Source organism: Triturus cristatus, chromosome 1_1 (genome assembly GCF_964204655.1).
Source record: "Triturus cristatus chromosome 1_1, aTriCri1.1, whole genome shotgun sequence".
In the NCBI taxonomy this organism is placed as follows: Eukaryota; Metazoa; Chordata; class Amphibia; order Caudata; family Salamandridae; genus Triturus; species Triturus cristatus.
Window position 1 is genome coordinate 917557462 of NC_140579.1, and position 21195 is coordinate 917578656.

A 21195-nucleotide genomic window follows, 5' to 3' on the forward strand; every position below is an offset into this window, starting at 1 on the left:
GACAATACAACCACTATGTATTACCTCAACAAGCAGGGGGGGGCGAGATCGCGCACTCTGTCGCAGGAGGCGCAGGCGATCTGGCACTGGCTTCTGGCCCGAGGACTGACGATTACGGCCACGCATCTGCCAGGGGTACAGAATGCTCAGGTGGACGCACTGAGCAGGCTGATTCAGGAAAACCACAAATGGGTCATAAACGACGAAGTACTAGGAGAAGTCTTCGCAAGGTGGGGGACTCCAGACGTAGATCTGTTCGCCACCGCCGAAAACAGCAAATGCCGAAACTTCGCATCCAGGTACTACCAGCGGGGGACGCTGGGGAATGCGTTATGGATCGATTGGTCGAACAGCTTTCTGTACGCTTTTCCACCCATTCCCCTGATTCCGGCAGTGCTCATCAAGCTGTCCCAGTCCAGGGCGCGGATGATCCTGATCGCCCCGGAATAGCCCAGACAGTGGTGGTTCACGGACCTACTTCACCGGTCTCTCCTTCCTCACATACGGTTGCCGTGCAGGCCGGACCTTCTCACGAAGTTCGGGGGGCGGATGGTGCACCCCAACCTCTCGTCTTTGAGTTTGGCGGCATGGCTCCGGAAATAGTGCAATATGGCCATCTGAATCTGCCAGAAGATTGTATAGACATACTGAAGGAGTCTAAACGGCCTTCCACTAGGACGTCTTATGCCTATAAGTGGAAGAGGTTTTGTATCTGGTGTAAGTCCAAGAACTTTGATCCTACGACGTGTAAGGAAGATGTCATCCTTCCGTACCTTTTGCATTTGGCGCAGTCTGGTCTTAATTTCCATTCCATTAAGGTTCATCTGGCTGCTTTGACTGCTTAAAGGAAATGCCCTTCACAGACTTCCTTCTTTCAGATCCCTGTGGTCAAGGATTTTTTGGAAGGCTTGAAGAAAGTGTTTCCTCCTGTCAGACTTCCCTCGCCTTCCTGGGACTTGAATGTGGTGCTGTCCAGACTGATGAAGGAGCCTTTTGAACCCATTCACAAGGCTTCATTGCAGCACCTATCCCGGAAGGCGGCGTTCCTAGTGGCCATTACATCGGCCCGCAGGGTGAGTGAACTTCAGGCATTATGTTGTCAGGAACCTTATACTGTATTTCATGCTGCTAAGGTTGTGATGCGTACTCACCCTAAATTTCTTCCTAAGGTTATCTCTGATTTTCATGTCAACCAGACTATAACTTTACCTACGTTCTTTCAGACTCCCTCTTCGCCAGCGGAAAGGTCTCTCCATTCCCTGGATGTTCGGAGAGTGTTGAAATTTTATTTGGATAAGACCAAGGATATTCGTAGGTCAGACCAATTGTTTGTTAATTATGGATCAGTCAGGACCGGTCTCGCGACCTCTAAGCAGTCCATTTCTCGGTGGATTGTGTCCTGCATACAATTGTGTTATCAAAAGGCTAATAAGACCTTAGGGGGTAAACCTAAGGCTCATTCCACCAGCGGCAAAGCTGCCACGACGACTTTGCTGCGTAATGTTCCGATTGCAGAAATCTGCAAGGCGGCCACTTGGAAGTCGGTCCATACCTTTGCTGCGCATTACTGTCTGGACACGGATGCCAGGGCAGATGCTCAGGTTGGGCAGGCTTCACTGCGAAATTTGTTCGCACAGTAGTGGTATTGTCTTGTGTGTTCTCCACCGCTGTTGTTGTATGGGGATGGGCTTGCCATTCTATTCACTAGATTATGACTATACACAGAGATCCCCTACTACAGAAGGAGTAGTTTCTTTTCTGTAGCTCCAGTTCTGTAGTAGTGGTATCTCTGTGATAGTCATAAGCGCCCGCCCTCCTCCCCGGTGGAGAGATAATTTTTCATGTGAGGAATGCTACAGGTCTGGCGTGCTACGCCTTCAAAAAGAACTGAAATTAGAAGGGACCTGCTGTGCATTCTGGGATACTGGGAAAGTTCTGGAAATCTGGAAAGTTTTCTTAAAGGCACAGTATCCTGTTCTCAGCCACATAATGGCAGCCTATGGGGCTTGTCTGTCCATTCCTTCCTCTCTATCATTCCAGAGGCTTTTGCTGGTAGAGGCAGGGTTTTTTCCTGTGTGGAGAAAAGCTGGACAGGCAGTGCTGTTTGTGGATGTTGGTGGAATTCTAGTTGAAGTACTGGACAGTGTAGCCTGTGGGTATAGGCTGCATTATCTGTCTTTAAATTAAATTCTCTCTTAAAGGTGGATGCAGGTCTGCATGATTTGACTTTGACACCTTAAGAGATTATTTTTTATTGCTCCGGGGTCCACGCACATGGGCGGGACTATTCACTAGATTATGACTATCATAGAGATACCCCTACTACAGAACTGGAGCTACAGAAAAGAAACTACTCCTTCTTCCCTCACACTCATCTTACCAAAGAGGAGGAGCAACTTCATAGACTGGAACTCAGATGTGCTCCTTCCTGTTACATCAGTTGTTCAGTCATACTGTCTAGGACAGAGTTGATGGTCACCTCTTTGAAGGCTTCACACAAGTTAACAAGGACTAGGCAGTGCTTGCTCAAAAGCAACCTATCTCACTGTGTCATCCTTTGTATCAACATCTGCCATGCATTATCCAAGAAAAATCTTTTAGATGGCATCTGTGCCATGGCTGCTTCCAAAGCTCTCTTGTGACTGACATCTGCCGGGTAGCCATGTGATCCTCTTTTCATACTTTTTCCAAATGTTTCTGCCTCAAAGCCCACACACACAGTGTTGGATACTTTAACACTGTTGTGTTATTACTTCCTTGGTTAATCTGCACTACTCAATCCCACCTTCCAGCAAGATATTGCTTTGGACTCACTCATTAGGTGAGAAATCTGCAGGAAGATGTATCCATCAGAAGGTTGTTATTTACATTGTTACAATATTTCTGGTAGTTACATAATTTTCCCCCAACATTCCTCCCTCATCCCTGGTAAATTGTTTCTTGATAATATGATCCCAAGGTATGCAAACATGTCATGTGCTGTTATTGTTGCTGCACGCCTCCATCAGGTGTTATATAAGTTCCCGGAATTGATAACAGCATTACAGACCAGTCTTGTGCCTTGTGGGGTATTCAATAGATGACTAATATGTGAGAAGATTATTTATCCATTAGAAATATCATTACCAAGTGTAAGTAACATTTTCTTCTGGATATACTATAAGCCCAATCCTAAAACATGCTTTGAGCCCTCTAGATGCTGCACAAATCACCTCCTAATTGCTCCAGATATGCTTTAATCTTTGCTAAGATTTACTCTGGAACAAACATGGAAGAACCTTGAGAATCTATGAGTTGCATTGTACATTTTACACATGCATTGGAGCTCACCGTTGTAGATTCTTTGCTCGTTATAGCTTAGGATGGTGGAAGGTTTGTTGGTCCCAAAGCAACATCCACTGTAACACTGAGAATTTATTGAGGTAGTTAATGAAGGCTATACAAGGGGTTGTTCGAGGCATGTGGGCTGCTGAATTCATATCTGTGCATAGAAAGCCGCCTAGTGTTGGGTCCGGATGATTGCACATTGTTGTCCTGGAAGAGTCTTCGAAGTATCACGAGATAGGTGGCTCCTCCCCTGGACTACAGTGCGCATGGGCATCCCCTCCATCCTTAGATTGTTTTTTTCCCCCATTGGGTTCGGATGTCCTAATCTTAGCTCTTTGAGTATTTAGGCCTTTACATTCGTCGGTATTGTTTTCGTTCGGCGCCAAGTCTATTTGTCGAGGGCGTTCTCGAGTAGATCATCAACGATGGAACCAAAGACATCGAATAGCCCTTTTAAGCGTTGCCCTCTTTGCAACGCTAAGTATGCTCGCTTCGACGTGCACCCGGTGTGCAACAAGTGCCTCTCTCCAAACCACGACGAAGCCACCTGTATGGCGTGTTCCAGGTTTCGATCGAAGAAGACCCTTCGCATTCGTCGAGCTGCTCGGCTCGAGGCGCAGAAAGCGACGCCGAACCCGGACAACATCTTCGGGACAGAAGATGAGGAGGTCGTGGACCTTGAAGTTCGGGGGCAGCTATCGGATCCGGCTTTGGAGCGAGAATCCGACTATGATGCCGAAGACGAGCGTATAGTAAACGAACAGGAAGATGGTGTCGTCGAAGAGGTAGGAGACGACGAGGATGCCCTTGGGGCCGAGGAGGATGGCTCAGAAGATGAGCTAGGCCCACATGTCGGTACAGGGCCCAGAGAGGCACTCGAAAAGGCTCAGGTCGAGGGATCGCCACAAGGCCTTACCCAAGATCATTCTTCTCGTTCTACAGCCCCGCATGAAGGCCCAGCTACGAACTACCCTAAAGAGCCATCGGTATCGAAAGCGCCATAATTCGATCAAACGAAATCAAAACTGAAGGCACAGGCACCTAACTCGAAACCGAAAGTGAAAGAGTCTCTCATCGGCAACAAGGCCTCGAAGCCCTCGGAGCCGAACAAACAAAAGAAGGCCGTCGACGCAGAGAGATTTCATGGGGACGTCGAGCCGAAGGCGGCGCCAACAACCAAGGTCAAGGTTGCCGACCCGACAAAATCGGCGCCGAGGCTCGTCGACACAAAAATACAGAGCGACTCGCGACGGCCGACCCATCCCAGTCCTCGTGTCGAGAACACGGCATCTGGTTCGGGGTTAGATGCCACGTCTAAAAGGGTATCGAAGGTAGACTTTCAATATATAAAAGAAAGATACTGCCAGAGAAATCAATGGAGCCATACAAAATTCAATTGAAGAAGAAGAGGACCACATCACCAGTTCTAGTAGAACATGTTCAATATTATGACCAGGAGCCTCAGTCATTCTCACCCACTCAGTTTGATGTGGATGCAGGGGATGCTGGTGATGTTGAGGACACTTCTCCTGTGGACACTGACCCTGAAGATCAAAACCAACCTTGGGTGGACGATATTGGCACAGGGGACCCACATACTGCTCCAGACACACCGGCATCTGTGGTAAAATTATCTCCTACTGAGGATACTGCTGCTTTCAATGCCTTGATTGAGAGAGCAGCTAAAAATCATGATGTACAGCTCCACACTGATCCTATTGAGGATGATTTTCTGATGGATACCTTCTCTACCTCAGAAAGATCTGTTAAGACTCTGCCCATGCTGAAGGGGGTCCTAAAACCGGATCATGACATTTTTAAGGAGACCAGAAGGGCGAGAGTACTAAACCCTAGGATTGACAAAAAATATAGGCCAGCTCCTGTGGACCCTACCTACATAAGAGGCCAGTTGCCTTTGGACTCGTTGGTGGTGTCCAATGCTTGGAAGAGAGCCAATTCACAGACCACAGGTGATGCTCCTCCCCCTGACAAGGAGTCTAAGGTCTTGGAAACTTCAGGAAAAAGAGTTGCTGCACAGGCAGCTAACATCTGGAGAATTGCCAACACTCAGGCACTTCTGGCTCGATACGACAGGGCGCATTATGATACCCTAGAGACACTGCTACAGCACCTCCCAGATCAGTTTAAGGAAGGAGCAGAGTCGCTTGTTACAGAAGGGAAGCTCATAAGCAACGCTTCCATTAAGTGCGCTCTTGACGTAGCGGACACTGCAGCTAGGGCTATTAACACCAGCGTCATGTTAAGAAGGCATGCTTGGCTGAGAATCTCAGGATTCAAACCAGAGATACAGACAACGATACTCAATCAACCTGTCAACCCTGACTCCCTTTTTGGCCCCGAAGTTGACACCACCCTAGAAAAGATCAAAAAAGATACAGAGACTGCAAAGTCTATGGGGGCTCTGCAATCACAGCAGTTTCGGAGTGGGTCCTTTCGTCGCTCTAGCAACAGAGGACCATCTAAAACCCAGAACTCCCAACAGTCGCAGTACACTAAAGGAGGTTCATAGACTACCTATAATAAGAATACTAGAGGTGGATACCGTGGAAACAACGTCAGAGGCCGAGGGAACAACAGCTCCAGGTCCTCCGCCACCAACAAACAGTGACGCCTTGTCACTGCCCCCCGACCACGTAACTCCTGTCGGGGGGAGACTCCAGGAGTTCCTGCTGGTCTGGAAGTCCATCACTACAGACAGGTGGGTGAGAGACATTGTCCAGTACGGTTATTGTCTGGAGCTCACATCCACTCCACCAAACATACCACCAAGACACCGTCCTATGTCCGCAGAGCACTTGCACTTATTCCACCAGGAAGTTCTCAGTATGCTCCAAAAAGGAGCCATAGAACTCGTGCCAGCAGACAAACAGGGATCAGGAGTGTACTCACTGTATTTTCTGATCCCCAAAAAGGACGGGTCTCTCAGACCCATACTGGATTTACGACCTCTAAACCGTTACATTCTGTCAGAGCATTTTCACATGCTCACCTTGCAACAGGTGCTGCCGTTGCTCAAACAGGGAGACTTTCTCGCAACACTAGAGCTCAAAGATGCGTATTTTCATATACCCATACACCCATCACACAGAAAATATCTCAGCTTCACTGTTCTCAATCAACATTACCAGTTCAAAGTCCTCCCTTTCGGAGTAACAACGGCACCCAGAGTGTTCACCAAGTGCCTGGCAACAGTGGCGGCGCACTTAAGGAGACAGCACATACATGTCTATCCTTATCTGGACGGCTGGCTTATCCAGGGAAAGTCGGCCCAGCAGTGTGCCAACCACGTAACCCACACCATTCACCTTCTTCACAGCCTTGGCTTCTCCCTGAATTATCCAAAGCCCCACCTTCAACCCACCCACGTACAGCAGTACCTAGGTGCGACCATAGACACTCTGGCAGCCAAGGCACAGCCCAATTCAGTACAGATCAACAGCATGCAGTTGCTCATAAAAAAGTTCAAACCTCACTACCGGCACGAGTGTTTATGCAGTTGATAGGCATGATGGCCTCCTGCATCTTCATAGTCCCGCACGCGAGGTTACATATGCGCCCGCTTCAGGAGTGCTTGGCACGTCAGTGGAATCAGGCTCACGGACAATTGAAGGACCTAGTGTTGGTGAGCGGTCGGGCATACAACTCTCTGCATTGGTGGAATCCACAAAACCTTTGCAAGGGCCGACCGTTCCAAGATCCTGTCCCACAAATCATACTGACGGCGGACGCGTCTCTCCAGGGATGGGGAGCTCATGTACTCAATTACACAGTGCAGGGACTATGGACGACACAGCAAAGGAGGATGCACATCAACCTTCGGGAACTCATGGCAATCTTCCTTGCAATTTAGGCATTCAAAGTACACTTGTGCAACAAAGTCGTGTTGATCCGGACGGACAACATGACTGCCATGTACTACATACAGAAGCAGGGAGGAACACACTCCCCACAGTTGTCTCATCTGGCTCAGAGCATGTGGAAGTGGGCCATTCAGAGGAACATCTTCCTCATGGCGGAACACCTCCCGGGCAAGGACAACCAGATGGCGCATCTGCTCAGCAGACACAGCCACCAAATACACGAGTGGGAGATACATCAATCAGTACTCCAACCGTACTTCCAACGGTGGGGTCATCCAGAGATAGACCTATTCGCCACAAGGGAAAACGCAAAATGCCAAAACTTTGCCGCCAGGTTCCCACATCCACAGTCGCAGGGCAATTCAATATGGATGAACTGGTCAGGCAGATTTGCGTACGCTTTCCCCCCAGCACCATTAATACCGCTGGTGGCACGCAAACTGAGGCAACACTCTATGACGCTCATCCTGGTTGCTTCAACGTGGGCACGCCAACCATGGTACACCACGTTTCTGGAACTCTCCGTGGTACCGCATCAATGACTACGGCTAACACCCACGCTTTTAACGCAGAGCCTTGGCGAGATTCAGCACCCAGATCCGCAACAGCTGAACCTTGCGATCTGGCTCCTGAGATCTTAGAATTTGGCTACCTAAACTTGCCTCCAGAATGTATGAATATCATCAAGGAGGCACGGAGACCCACTACTAGAGCCTGCTGTGCGGCTAAGTGGAAACGATTTGTCATTTATTGTAAAAATAATTACATCAATCCGCTGGATGCATCCACGCAAAACATTATCTGTTATCTATTACACTTATACCGATGCAATCTAGCATACAATTCCATCCGTATACATTTAACCGCACTGGCAGCTTACCTTCAGAACAGGCAGCACCTCTCACTGTTCAAAGTGCCTGCCATCAGAGCTTTCTTGGAGGGACTCAAACGTGTGATTCCTCCAAGACACCCTCCTTCACCAGTCTGGAACCTAAATGTGGTCCTCACCAGACTGATGGGACCACCTTTTGAACCTCTACACTCTTGTGAGATTCAATTTCTAACATGGAAAGTAGCTTTCCTAGTTGCCATTACTTCCCTAAGAAGAGTTAGTGAACTTCAGGCACTAACCATTCAAGAGCCATTTATACAGGTTCATGCCAACAGGGTCGTACTACGCACCAACCCTACTTTCATGCCCAAGGTAATTTCGCAGTTCCCTATGAACCAATCCATAGAACTACCAGTGTTTTATCCTAATCCTGAGAATGTAGCAGAGAGAATGCTCCACACACTTGATATCAAAAGAGCTCTCCTGTACTATATTGACAGAAAACAAAATTTCAGGAAAACAAAACAACTGTTTGTTGCCTTTTCTCCACAGCACAAAGGCAACCCCATTTCCAAAGCAGGAATAGCTAGGTGGATCGTTAAGTGTATACAGATTTGCTATGAAAAAGCTAAGCGCACACTAACAATTCCTCTAAGAGCCCACTCCACACGAAAGTTAGAGGCCTCCATGGCTTTCCTGGGAAATATTCCTTTAGAGGAGATATGTAGAGCAGCCACATGGTCCACTATACATACATTTACCAAGCACTACTGTGTAGATGTACACTCAAGACAGCAGGCAGCTGTAGGACAGGCTGTTCTCAAAACTCTTTTTCAGACTGCTGCAGCTGGCACGGGAAGCCGCCGCTAAATGGAGGGACTGCTATATAATCTATGCACAGATATGAATTCAGCAGCCCACATGCCTCGAACCGAATATGCTACTTACCAGTATGCATCTGTTCTTGGCATGTAGGGCTGCTGACATTCATATCGCCCACCCTCCTCCCCGGCGCCTGTAGCAGCTGTAGCATTCAGTAATTACTAGTTAGCATGGTCATCATTCACTGTATTACACTCCATCTATGCCACAATGGCGAAAAACAATCTAAGGATGAAGGGGATGCCCATGCGCACTGTAGTCCAGGGGAGGAGCCACCTATCTCGTGATACTTCGAAGACTCTTCCAGGACAACAATGTGCAATCATCCGGACCCAACACGAGGCGGCGATCTATGCACAGATATGAATGTCAGCAGCCCTACATGCCAAGAACAGATGCATACTGGTAAGTAGCATATTCGATACCCATGCTCACACTGCTTTTTGTTCTGCCTCATTGATTACCAATTTCAATACTTCAATCTTTGTTTTGTCTCTGGTCATCTGGTAGTTCCCCATGCTGCCAGGCTAATTTATGCGAAGTCTTTTCACTCCCTCACTTATCTCACTTAATCTTAAACCTGGCTCATTTGGTTTGTTTCTTCATCTCTTCACTTCCCTGTGCTGAAACAGTTGGTTTGCTCTGTATCTTGTTGGTCCCTCTGTTGTTTCATCTGTGCTACAACGTGGCATGTTTGTTTCTGCACACTTTCCTATCATTGTCTCATTTATTGTCATTCCTGGTTCATTGGTCTTGTATGGTGATTTGGCCAGTTATGTCATACTTGGCCTAGTAATCTGTCTAATCCCCAACCAGTGTTTTTCTTTGCTTATTATATTTCTGGGCACAGGTTCGAAGACACCGCAGTGTCCACGAAGTGGAGATCTCCGATTTGGAAGCTGCACTTCGGTCGGAGGAGCCGAGCAGAACATATGAAACACCAAGAGAAGAGATTGCCCGTCTGCGCAAGCTGGACCTGGAACCACAGACCTACAGTGTGGACATCAACAAGGAGGTGAGTTGGGCAGACGATGGATTGGCAGACTCTGCCTCCACGATTGCATGCCTGTACCCCTCATGCATGCTTTCTCCAGAGCCAAGTCATGAATGATTACTATACTGTGCAAAATTATATTTTAACAATCGACTCCTTCACTCACATTGAAGTTTTCTAACAATTATTTATTTTCATCAGCGGAATCAACTGGCTACAATTCTAATAAACAAAAATGTTTTTTGTGTTGCCTAATATTCTCGGATGGCTCACTATATCTTAAATTAGATATACGATTACTGTCATGACTTAACCCAGCCTCTCTTTCTCACCAAATCCAGCTGTCTACTCCAGACAAAGTCACAATTCCAGAGCGGTATATTGATCTAGAGCCAGACACTCCACTTAGTCCAGAGGAAGAGAAGGAGAAGCAGAAGAAAGTGGAGAGGATTAAGACCCTCATTGCCAAATCGAGGTGCCGTAGCTGCTATTCACCATAGAGCTGACGAGAGTTTTGAGATTTACATTTTGTGTATTGCTAACTTGTATGGTTTAGTAGCTGGTTGCAATGTTTCCCAGCGGGTAACATGAGATCAGGCTGGCGATTAAATGAACATCTAATCTAGGGGTTAAGCTGAAATGCTGTACACTTTTTAGTTTGAGACAAGACCTAGTAGTTAAATTGATATTTAATCTATAAGTAAAGTTGTGATATAGACTATATTTCGATGTTGCCTAGTGATCAGAATGTGATATTCCCTTGTTACAGGGTGAGGCGTGATCTAGTTGAAATATATATGGTCTAGTGTGTAAGGTTAAATATACTCTAGTGGTTCAGATAGTATTCAGTGGTTAAGTTGAAATGTAATCTGCTGGTCCAGATGAAATTTGGTGTAGAGATTGGGCCAGGATATGACAAAATGGGTACATCTGCAGCTATGATACCAAGGGAGTTGAGCTGTAACACTGACCTCCCCAGCTGACCACACTCTGTTATCTATGCAAATCACATCATCGGGGGAATTATTTGTCCAACATTCCAAAGGCTTTGCTCCTATAAATCGTCTAATAACTACCTATACAAGTGAATAATTCAATTTGTTCTAAAACGTCCAAGTGCCTGTCTAGCTTCCTTCATAACTCTCCTTTTATCTATCTGTTGCCATTCTTATCTTTGCTCTTCAGCCATGTATAATCATCTTCTAGCCAAACTGATTTCGGAAATATTAGGATCTTGGATAACTTTTACTTGCCCTTCATGTTATGTAGGCAAAGTATGGTTCTTGGCTTGCCCTTGTAAACAAAGATGTGAGAGTGGCTCTACCTTTGCATTCAGTTTTTCATAGGGAATCTGTAAGATTCACATATTGTGCATATTCCTTCCATTTAGTAGCTCGATTCTGGTCTTTGTCAGGGAAATTGAAAATAACACCAGACTGACCAATTGGAACCTGCTGGTTCCAGTCATACAACCCTTTCTTGGAGCACTTAAATAGATACCATAAATCTGACCCCCAAATTGCCTGTCAATTCAATGCAATCTTCAGATTTATTTGGCTGCTGCTGCTGCATTTGATGAAGGAATAGAGAAATTCTGAGACGGAGATAAACCTTTTTTGGTCCTGGCTGTGCTATCCTCGACAGTATGTACAGAATATTGGCAGAGCCTCCACATCAATTATCCAACTGACTTCAACATACTGTTTGTCAACCTGCAAATGATGTCTCACAAAAGCCCTTTGACGCCTAAAGGCTGAGGGTTAATGTCTATAAAAGCTCAAGTCCTTGACTGTAGTAAAGTTTACAGTCTTAAACTCATCTGAACACTGAGAAAGCAGCCCCACCATAATGATCAAGCAATTTTAATTTGCTTTAGAATTTGCTTCAACATTTATCCATGAAAGACCGTTCTAGATGGAGGGTGTTCACCATAGAAAAATAACTTCCACTTCAAGGTGCTGCACTAGAGATTTCTTGACCTGAGATGGGAATAAGAATACTATTCATAAGGTCCCAAATGCTGGGAATTTCAGCAAGTCAATTTTCTTTGTATTGCAGTGGAGAGTAAGGGCTTTGTAAATGTGAACTGAATAAAGGAAAAGTGCACTCATCTTGAGGTTTACTGGGGCACAGTGCTTAATTTGGGCTGGTGGTTGCCGGTGGGGACCACCTGCACTTCTTTTTGGGTACCAGCACTTATATTTCCACATTAGACATTTACCAAGAGTAAAAGAGGGAAATACACAAAGATCAGAAAGACGGAGGAAGAGAAAGTCAGAGAAACCATCAAAAAATGTGAAAGTGGGAACCTGCAGGAGTGAGATAAAGGAACAAGGAGTGGATTAAAGAGGCATGAGATGGAGCAAAAACATGATGGATTTGGGCCCAGATCTCTGTACTGGGGTGAATGTATGACATTGTTCTGCTTTCTGTCCAATTGTTGTTTTTGCATTTGTCACCCCGAGTGGGACAGGTATACCCAAACGTGGGTCTGGTGCTCTCCATGTCACTGGCGTCAAGCTATCTTGGCTGATGAGGGGTGAAACCCTGAAAACGGTCCTAGGATGCTTGTTTCCAGTCCACGGAGTACCTGGCCTGGCAGTTCGGGCTGGACTGTTCCCATTGGACACAGGGTCAAGATGGATTTGCATATGGCTGGGTTCAAACTGGAATGGCATGGCGAGCACAAAAACAATAGATTTAGACCCAGATCTCTGTACTGGGGTGAATGTATGACTTTGTTCTGTATTCTGTCCATCAGTTGTTCTTTTTTCATGAGATGGATTTTAGACAACCAGCCTTCGGCACATCAACGTTTAATTGCACCAACTGCGGGCTTCAGAGCAGAGCTTCGAGACCCACTTTTAGAAATTAGGCATTGCTGGGGAGGGTGTTCCAATGAATAGGTGTAAGGACTAGGACTTGGATGGGGCAAATAAGGATTTTGAAATGCAATGGTTGTTGAGGCTTGTGCATCAATGTTTGTGCCAGGATATAGTGTGAACAGTCCTGGGTGTGATGTGAAAAGAGGCACATTATAGTAATTTAAAGACCAGGATAAGGACTGACATTTTGAAAATGCCCTGTGTGTCCCTCTTAGCCCACTGATATTGCAGCAGTAGGGAAAAGTGGATGGAAGTCTGTTGAGGCTGAATAGTGAAGCTCACAGTTCTGTCCACAGGGAAGGAGTACTGCAGGAGGCTGTGTAGAAGGCAAACAATTAGGGTGGTGAGATGGTCTCAGGTATCCAGTCTTTGAGGAGTGTGAGGGGTTAAACATAACACTGGGTTTCTTAGGATTATGCAAAGAATGTGAATCTATAAAATACATCACTTAACAAAAGCATTGCTGCCTGTAATATTCTAAGTTTCAGAGAGTTAGATAGAGGAATGGTTATGTTTTATTTTAGACTCACTGTTACCCCTACTCTTCCTTCTGTTGTCATTCCAGCATGCAGAACGTGGTGCCACTGACAGAGAGTGAGGTGGAAGTTCCTGGGGACACGGAATCTCAGCTTCAAGAGCAAGAGAAGAGGATCGAGATCTCATGCACTCTTGCAGCAGAGGCCTCCAGACGAGGCCGACTGCTTTCTGGTAAGACTGTCAGCTCTGAGAGAGGTAGTTGCGGGCTTAGGTCTGCTTGTTAGGTGGAGAAATAGCTTGTGCTTGGTGCAAGAGCAGAGTGACCCAGTGGGTGGGACAAGACCATACATTAGTTATTCTGTGTGTTGTCACTTAGAGTCCCTGGGTCTAGTGGAGAGTGGTCTAGTGCGGATCTGTGTTCATGCACAGATCGCTGGGTTTAACATCCATAATAGAGCGTACCCTATTTCCATGCACCACCAAAACTTATGAATGTTCTTCGATCCTGCTAGAGTAGTTTAGTTTATAAACTGAGTGACGCACCATCAATGAACAGACTATGAGGTTCCTACAGTTATGAGAAGCCTACTTATGTGGACTGGTTATTTGTGAGCTCTCCTGCAGAGGTCATTCTGTCAAGGGCTGCCATTGTGCACAGCTTGAAATCCATACAACACATTCTTGAAGGAGACTGAATAATATTGTTCGGTGTTGAACAGGTTGGCTGATATCTCCACTAAGAATACAAATGTAACACGCTCCCAGGAATAGTGGTTCCACTTTCAAATAAGAACGGCTCTTATTGACGCTGTAGGGCCTTTAGCCATGAGAGCAGCAAATTTCAGTATCCTTGGGGATCTGAATTTGCATCTGGATAATCCTCATGATGCGGACATGGGCAACTTCTTGGCCGATCTTACGGCGTGCCAACTTCTCCAACTGGTGCAGGGGCCCACGCACTCTGCTGGCCATTTGTTGGGTCCAGTTTTTACCAATCTTGTTCTCCTGACTGTTCACTCTCCCTCCCCGATGTGTTGGTCGGATCATCACCTCATAACAATGACACTCCCTGGGGTTATACCTATGAGTAGAGAGCCTCAGAAACGCACACTTAGGCGCCCATGGCATTAACTTAATATCACACAATTTTATGATGATCTTTCCTCATCCCCACCCAGTCTTCCAGCAGGTCCAGACTCTGCCGATAAATCATTGTCCTACTGGATTTTCAGTGCTCTCGACTCTCTCATTCCAGAAAATGGTCTAAAAGCCGCAGTACCAAATCCAGTCCCTGGTACAACGCTAAGCTCACTTGCTTGTGCAAAGAGTGCAAGAGGTTAGAGAGAGCATGGAGAATGAGCTATGACCCTAACCTAAACAAGCGCTACAATACAGCCATCAAGCAATATCATAGATCTATCCAGTCGGTACGGGACACCTACTATGTGGAGGAGATCAAGGGCAGTGCTAATCCATGTAAAAGTATCTTTTCGAAACTGAAAGAGCTGAAATCATCCACTGCCCTGATTACCGCTCCGATTTCATCTGATGAGCAATGTGATGCTCTGGCCTCCTTCTTTGTGGAGAAGGTGGAGAAGATTTATAATTCCTTCCCTCAGGTTGTACCTGATTCAGATCTTGTGGCTTGTTCCCCTATTTCTTACACTCTGACTACTTTTCCTGCCATCTCTCATGAGATATTGTCTGTGTTATGCAGCAAAGTCAAGTCTGGCTCCCCTTCCGATCCTCTTAAGCCGCCCTATGCAATGAAAATGTTACCTGTGCTTATTCCTCCTTTGAGCCATGGGATAAATTTATCTCTCTCTCTACGACTAGCATACCGAGTACTTGGAAACACGCTAGGGTGGTTCCCCTGCTAAAAAAGCCTAACATGGATGCGGCCAAACCGGAGAGCTTCCGCCCCATCTCCCTCCTGCCCTGGGTCTCTAAACTCTGAGGTCTACGTCAATACCATCTTGATGGGGTATCTGGAGGAAAATAACATACTGGACCCCTCTCAGAATGGTTTCCGTGCGGGCCACAGGACGGAATCTTCCCTTCTTGCTGTTACCGAACATCTGAGATGGGCCTTAGATGAGGGTCGTACGTCGGCACTGATTCTGCTTGGTCTCAGTGCCGCGTTCGACACGGTCTGCCATCAGATCCTGTTGAGGCATTTGGAGGAGGTGGGTATAACGGGTTCCGCCCTGGATTGGTTTGCCTCCTTTCTTTCTAGAAGGACCTTCCAGGTTGCCGCTCCTCCCTTTACCTCCAGAGTTTATGCTACTAAGCAGGCTGTACCGCAGGGCTCCGCTCTGAGCCCTACCCTTTTGAATTTGTACGTTCAACCGCTGGCGAGAGTGGCCAAGAACAGAGGGATCACGGTAGTGTCGTATGCAGACGACACTCCGTTGGTAGTCACACTCTCCGATGACATTACCCGGGACACTTGTAAGTTTCATAGCAATCTTGAGGCCATTTCGGAGTGGATGACTGCCAACTGTCTCCAGCTCAACGCCAGCAAGTCTGAGGTACTGCTGGGGGCGTGGCTGCAAGATGGTCGCACTTTAGGTGGGCTCTGCCTGCCAAGCTTTAAAATCCGTCACAATCCTGCAGATGACGGCTCCCTGACTGCCTGGCACTGGCATCCTTACCTTCATCTCGTCTCGGGGGCAGCTGGACGCTTTCTGCACCTCGCTCAGCTGCTCCTGTGCCGAGCTCTATTCCTGAACCTGCACCTTAGACTCGGGCCTTCCAACTGCTGCCTCAAGGCCTCATCACCTCAGACCGACTGCGCCTGGAGCGCTGCCCCAGCTTGGGTCCTTTCTTGCTCCTGGAGGAGCCTGGTGAGTGTTCCACCTGCCGGGGGCTCTCAGCAGCAGGGTTTGGGGGCCCGCGCCCCGTACCTCCCGGCCTTCTCTGCCGAAAAGCACGAGTGCCGGCCGATCCCTTATCGGCGCCCGCTGGTTCCTCGCGTGCTCCACTCAGACTGGGTGACGCGGGCGGCGTGCCCCCCGTGACTCACCCCACCGCTGCTCCTCTCTTGGCGGTGCGACTCCCGCCCTCATCGGCACCCGGATGTGGACTTAATCCCTCTCCGCCACCCGGCCTCACCTTGCGGCCCGCCTCCCTGCCTGTATCCTTCCCGGCCCGGCTGTTCACCCGCCTTTTCTCTGCACTGCTGCTGGCTGCCTTGGACACCATCGACCTCCCGCCTCGGGCGCGGTCCCAACGCGGGGCTGCCCTTCCACCGGCGATACCAGGGGTCTCCATACGCTGCGGCTTCTCCGGGCCGGCCTCCCTGCCTTTCACTTCTGCCAGCTCCTGATACGGCCTGATTGCTGCCTGTCTACAGCGGACTGGGATGAGTGCCAACGCTGTTGTGGGCCGCTGCGGCTGGGTTGAGGGAAGCGTGTGTCACACCGCGGGCCTCTGCTCCTGTTTAGTCTCTACGCTCCTGTCACCCCGTGGTGTTCGGCCCGTGCGTCCTAGGCCTCGCGCCCCTCCTCGCATCCCTACCACGTCGCTCCCCGCAGCTGCACTCCTGTCAACACCTGCACTGCTGCCACTACCGGTGCCCCCTGACGTGTGGCCCACAGACCCCTCCACAGCTTTTGTCTCTGGATTTGGACTGCTACATGCTGCTGGGTCGCTTTTCTGTCTACTAGCTGACCTGACGGCCTAAGGGGGGGGGGGGGGGGGGGCCTGCTAACACTTTGTCGTGGCGAGGGACTGCACGGATCATCTTTGCTCCCTCCTCCTGTTGTCTTCCCGGGTGTCGCCTTCAGCACCATCTTCTTGCTTTGCCAGACGCACTCGCAGCTGTGAGTGTTGTTGATCCACCACCAAGCGGTGCTCCCTGTTCACTCTCCTCTTGGCTGGTGTCATGGGTAAGGCCGACCCCAAGCAGCCTAGGCTCACCTTCGATCAACGCCGCCAGACGTGCCAGGACGGTGTGGCCGCCGACGGAGGCGATCCCAACCTCCCTGCGGAGATGGCCGCCTCCCGGGAGGACGATCTCAAGGCCATCATGCTGGAGGTCAAATCCGCCGTCTCTGGCATCGCTGCCCAGCTGGACCAGCTTTCCTCACGTCTTGACGTGGTAAAGTCACGAGTGGACTCTCACGACAACCTCCTCCTGCATGCCGAGATGAGGATCTCGGACGTTGAGGATGCCCCCACTCAGGATCGCCAAAAACTACTTCAAATGGACAAAATCCTGGAGCTAATACGCACCAAAAACGAGAACTTGGAGGCCCGCTCCAGAAGAAATAACCTCTGCATCACTGGGGTACCTGAGTCCACCAACATCTCGCGTGTGGAGGATTTCGTGAAGTAACTGGTGTGTGAACTGTTTGGAGACGTGCTCTCCCCAGTCTTTATTGTTGAGCGCGCCCACCGCTCCCTTGGCCCCCGTCCTGCACCTGGATTGCAAGCTCGCCCTATCATCGCCAAAATCCTCAACTTCCGGGACCGCGATGCCATCCTCCGGGTGGCCAGGGACAGGGGTGAGGTCCGTCACCAAGGCAACGCCTTGTCCTTCTACCCGGATTACACTCTGGCGGTGCAGACTGCCCGACGCGAGTTACTGCCTGCAAAGCGAATCCTGCAAAAACATGAGATCCCGTACTCCTTTGCGTATCCAGTCAAGCTGCGGGTCCGACAGGGCTCCATCGCACCAACCGTTCCACTCCAGTCCTCTCTCAGGACTCCGCCTCCGGCGTCTTAAGTGACAATGACTGACTTCATCGTCTTCTGCGAAACTAGTTGAATTCGGCTCGCCACCTTGACTCCCCGCCCGGAGACCCCGACAGGCTTAACCTGCTTTAAACGGCTCTCGGAGGTTTAGTTGAGGGGCCAGGACTAAATGTACCTTGGCAAGACTCTGCATATTCTCTCACCTGCTCTTGATTTTTGGTTTGGCCACCCTGCCTTTTAGACAGGGACATATGCTGAGCGTAGCAAAAACAACAATTGATGGACAGAATGCAGAACAATGTCATATATTCACCCCGGTACAGAGATCTGGGCCTAAATCCATCGTTTTTTTGCTCACCATGCCGTTCCAGTTTGAACCCAGCCATATGCAAATCTGTGCCTCATGGGAACAGTCCAGCCCGAACTGCCAAGCCAGGTCCTTCACCCATCTTCAGCCAGGATAGCTTGATTCCAGTGGCATGGAGAGCAAGGGACCCACGTCTGGGCATACCCTTCCCACTCTGGGTGACAAATGCAAAAACAACAATTGATGGACAGAATGCAGAACAATGTCATACATTCACCACAGTACAGAGATCTGGGCCTAAATCCATCGCGGGTCCGACAGGGCTCAATCGCACCAACCGTTCCACTCCAGTCCTCTCTCAGGACTCTGCCTCCGGTGTCTTAAGTGACAATGACTGACTTCATCGTCTTCTGCGAAGTTAGTTGAATTTGTCTCGCCACCTTGACTCCCCGCCCGGAGACCCCGACAGGCTTAACCTGCACTAAACGGCTTGCGGAGGTTTTGTTGAGGGGCCAGGACTAAATGTACCTTTGCAAGACTCTGCATATTCTGTCACCTGCTCTTGATTTTTGGTTTGGCCACCCTGTCTCTTAGACAGGGGCATATGCTGAGCGTTGCCATGCCCCCGCGGGATAATTCCCACTTTGGCTCTTGACTTTTCCTTTCCCAGTTGAGGTTCCCTAGGGCGGGTCTGGGTGGTCTCTCAACCTGTTTGGGGGATTGGTGTGGGTGGTGGGGTTCCTTTGGGATGTTGAGGCCTCCTTCTGAGGCTTCTTTGTTTTTGTCACATTGCTTTTGGAGCATGTATTGCACTTTTGATGATGTTGCTCCAGCACTGTTTCGATGCACAGCTCTGTTCCGCCTTATTTGTTCCTCCGATGCCACGCCTCTGCGCATGGTACCTGCTGCCACCTCCTCTCACATGTTTGACCTATTGTCTCCCCCTCGAAGCCCAGTCGCTGCAACTTCTAGGTTTATCCTTCCTTATTCCCTTTGTTGTTGCACTGCTTTTTGCCTTCGTCGTTGGATCGCGCACTCACCCGCACCTGCACGTGGGCCCTTACCAGCTTCACCACCTTCCGCATGATTATACCTCACAATATGACGGTATGACAGACATTATTCCAGGGACATGGAACATTCGTGATCTAAATGACCACCGCAAGGCTCACCTAGTTGGGTGGGGGGGTCCTTGGGGATTTGCCGCCTCCTTCTGAGGTGTGTTGGTTTTGGTTATTTTGTATTGCTCTGCCCTTCCGCTTGCCTTGCGATGCCATTCTATTCTGGCTCTGCTATGCCATGCTGTGCTGCCTTGCACACCACCCCAAGACTCTGCTCCTGGGCTCGACACTCACCACATCCTCCTTTCGGGGTTTGCAGTTTGCAGCTCCCCCTTGCTGCCCGCTACATGTCGCGGCTGGCTCTCGGCTGTCCTGGTTTCACCCCTTCGCCGCTGCATCACTCGTCGCTTTCTCAGTTAGTCAGCACCACCATATGCACCCGCACGAAGACCCAGGCCATGCTCACCACACTCCACATGATTATTCTCCACGGCATGACTGAATGACTGACATTACTTGTTGGACATAGAACATTCGGGGCCTCAAGGACCACCGCAAGGCTCGACTTGTCCATGCGCATCTGGTCCGGCACAAGGTAGACGTCTGTCTGTTACAGGAGACACACTCGCTTCCTGCATCTGCCGCCAGTCTGCTCTCCCAGCACTGGGGAGAATCCCACTCCTCTTTCTATTCCAACTATTCTCAGGGGGTCTCTATTCTCTTATGTAGGGGGCTCCCTTGGCAAACCTCCCATGCTATAACCGACCCTGCAGGGCGCTTTGTTATTCTGCATGGCTCCCTTCAGGCCCAACCCTTCACAATAGCTGCAATCTACGGCCCTAATAAGGATGACCCAGATTTTTTCACACAGGTATGGCACCACATTTCATCCCTTGGCCCCGCTGCGCTCCTCTGGGGTGGGGACTTTAATGTTGCGCTCTCCACCGTCCTGGACTACTCTGGCCCTCATGCCTCCCACCCCCGTGCTGCGGCATTTCTAAACTCCACCCTAGCTGAGAAATCTCTGTACGATGCTTGGCGCCACACGCAGCCCAATGCCCGCGAGGGCACTTGCGTCACCGGCACACGCATTTGTTGGTCCCGGCTGGATCTCCTCTCCTGATGTCCTTTCCTGGCTCACTTCCGTTGATTACATGGCGTGAACTCTTTCAGACCACGCGCCAGTTCAGTTCCCGTCTACCTGTCTCCCCCCCCCCCCCCCGACGTGCTTTCTCCTGGCGGCTACCATCTAACGCTCTGCGTGATTCCGTCTTTTGTGATGAGATCCAGACCGCGATCACTAACTACTTTGAGCTCAATGAGGGATCTGTGGACTCTTCTTCGACTCTTTGGGAGGGTTTCAAAGTCGTCATTCGCGGTGCATGCATCTCTAAACAGTCCGGGGTCCTATGCTCCATCCGCAACACTCTTAATAAGTTAGGATCCGAAATTAAATGCTTAAACTCTTCTCAAGCTCTTGTCCCTAGCCCAGTTACACTCGCCCGCCGTCGCGAGAAACTTACTGAATTCGTTGAGGAGGCTAACCGAGAGCTCTCGTTCCTTGATAGGGAGGCCCGGGCATGCCGTTTTGGCGAGGGCGTCCGACCAGGTAAAACCTTGGCCAACCTTCTCTGCCCGGCCCGTGCTGCATCCTACATCGTAGTGCTCCAGGACGGTGGCTCAGCTTGTACCACCTCTCCCGAGGAGATCAAAGCGCGGTTCACTGATTTTTATACGCAATTGTACACAGCAGGTTCCGCCCCCCCTCGTGAGGTCCTCGATCAGTATTTCGATAACCTCGAGCTCTTATGGCTCAAACTATCGTCGGGAATACCTGGACGAGCCCTTCTC

General features: G+C 49.3%; 1 protein-coding gene across 1 annotated transcript in view; it reads left to right on the plus strand.

Moving 5' to 3' along the window:
* Positions 1-21195, plus strand: part of PLEKHA6 (pleckstrin homology domain containing A6) — a 933224-nt gene that overhangs the window by 889971 nt on the left and 22058 nt on the right. Inside the window, exons 24-26 of the mRNA XM_085646599.1 lie at positions 9773-9937; positions 10258-10391; positions 13367-13509. Coding sequence (XP_085502725.1) covers positions 9773-9937; positions 10258-10391; positions 13367-13509 — 442 coding nt within the window. The remainder of the gene's footprint in view (positions 1-9772; positions 9938-10257; positions 10392-13366; positions 13510-21195) is intronic.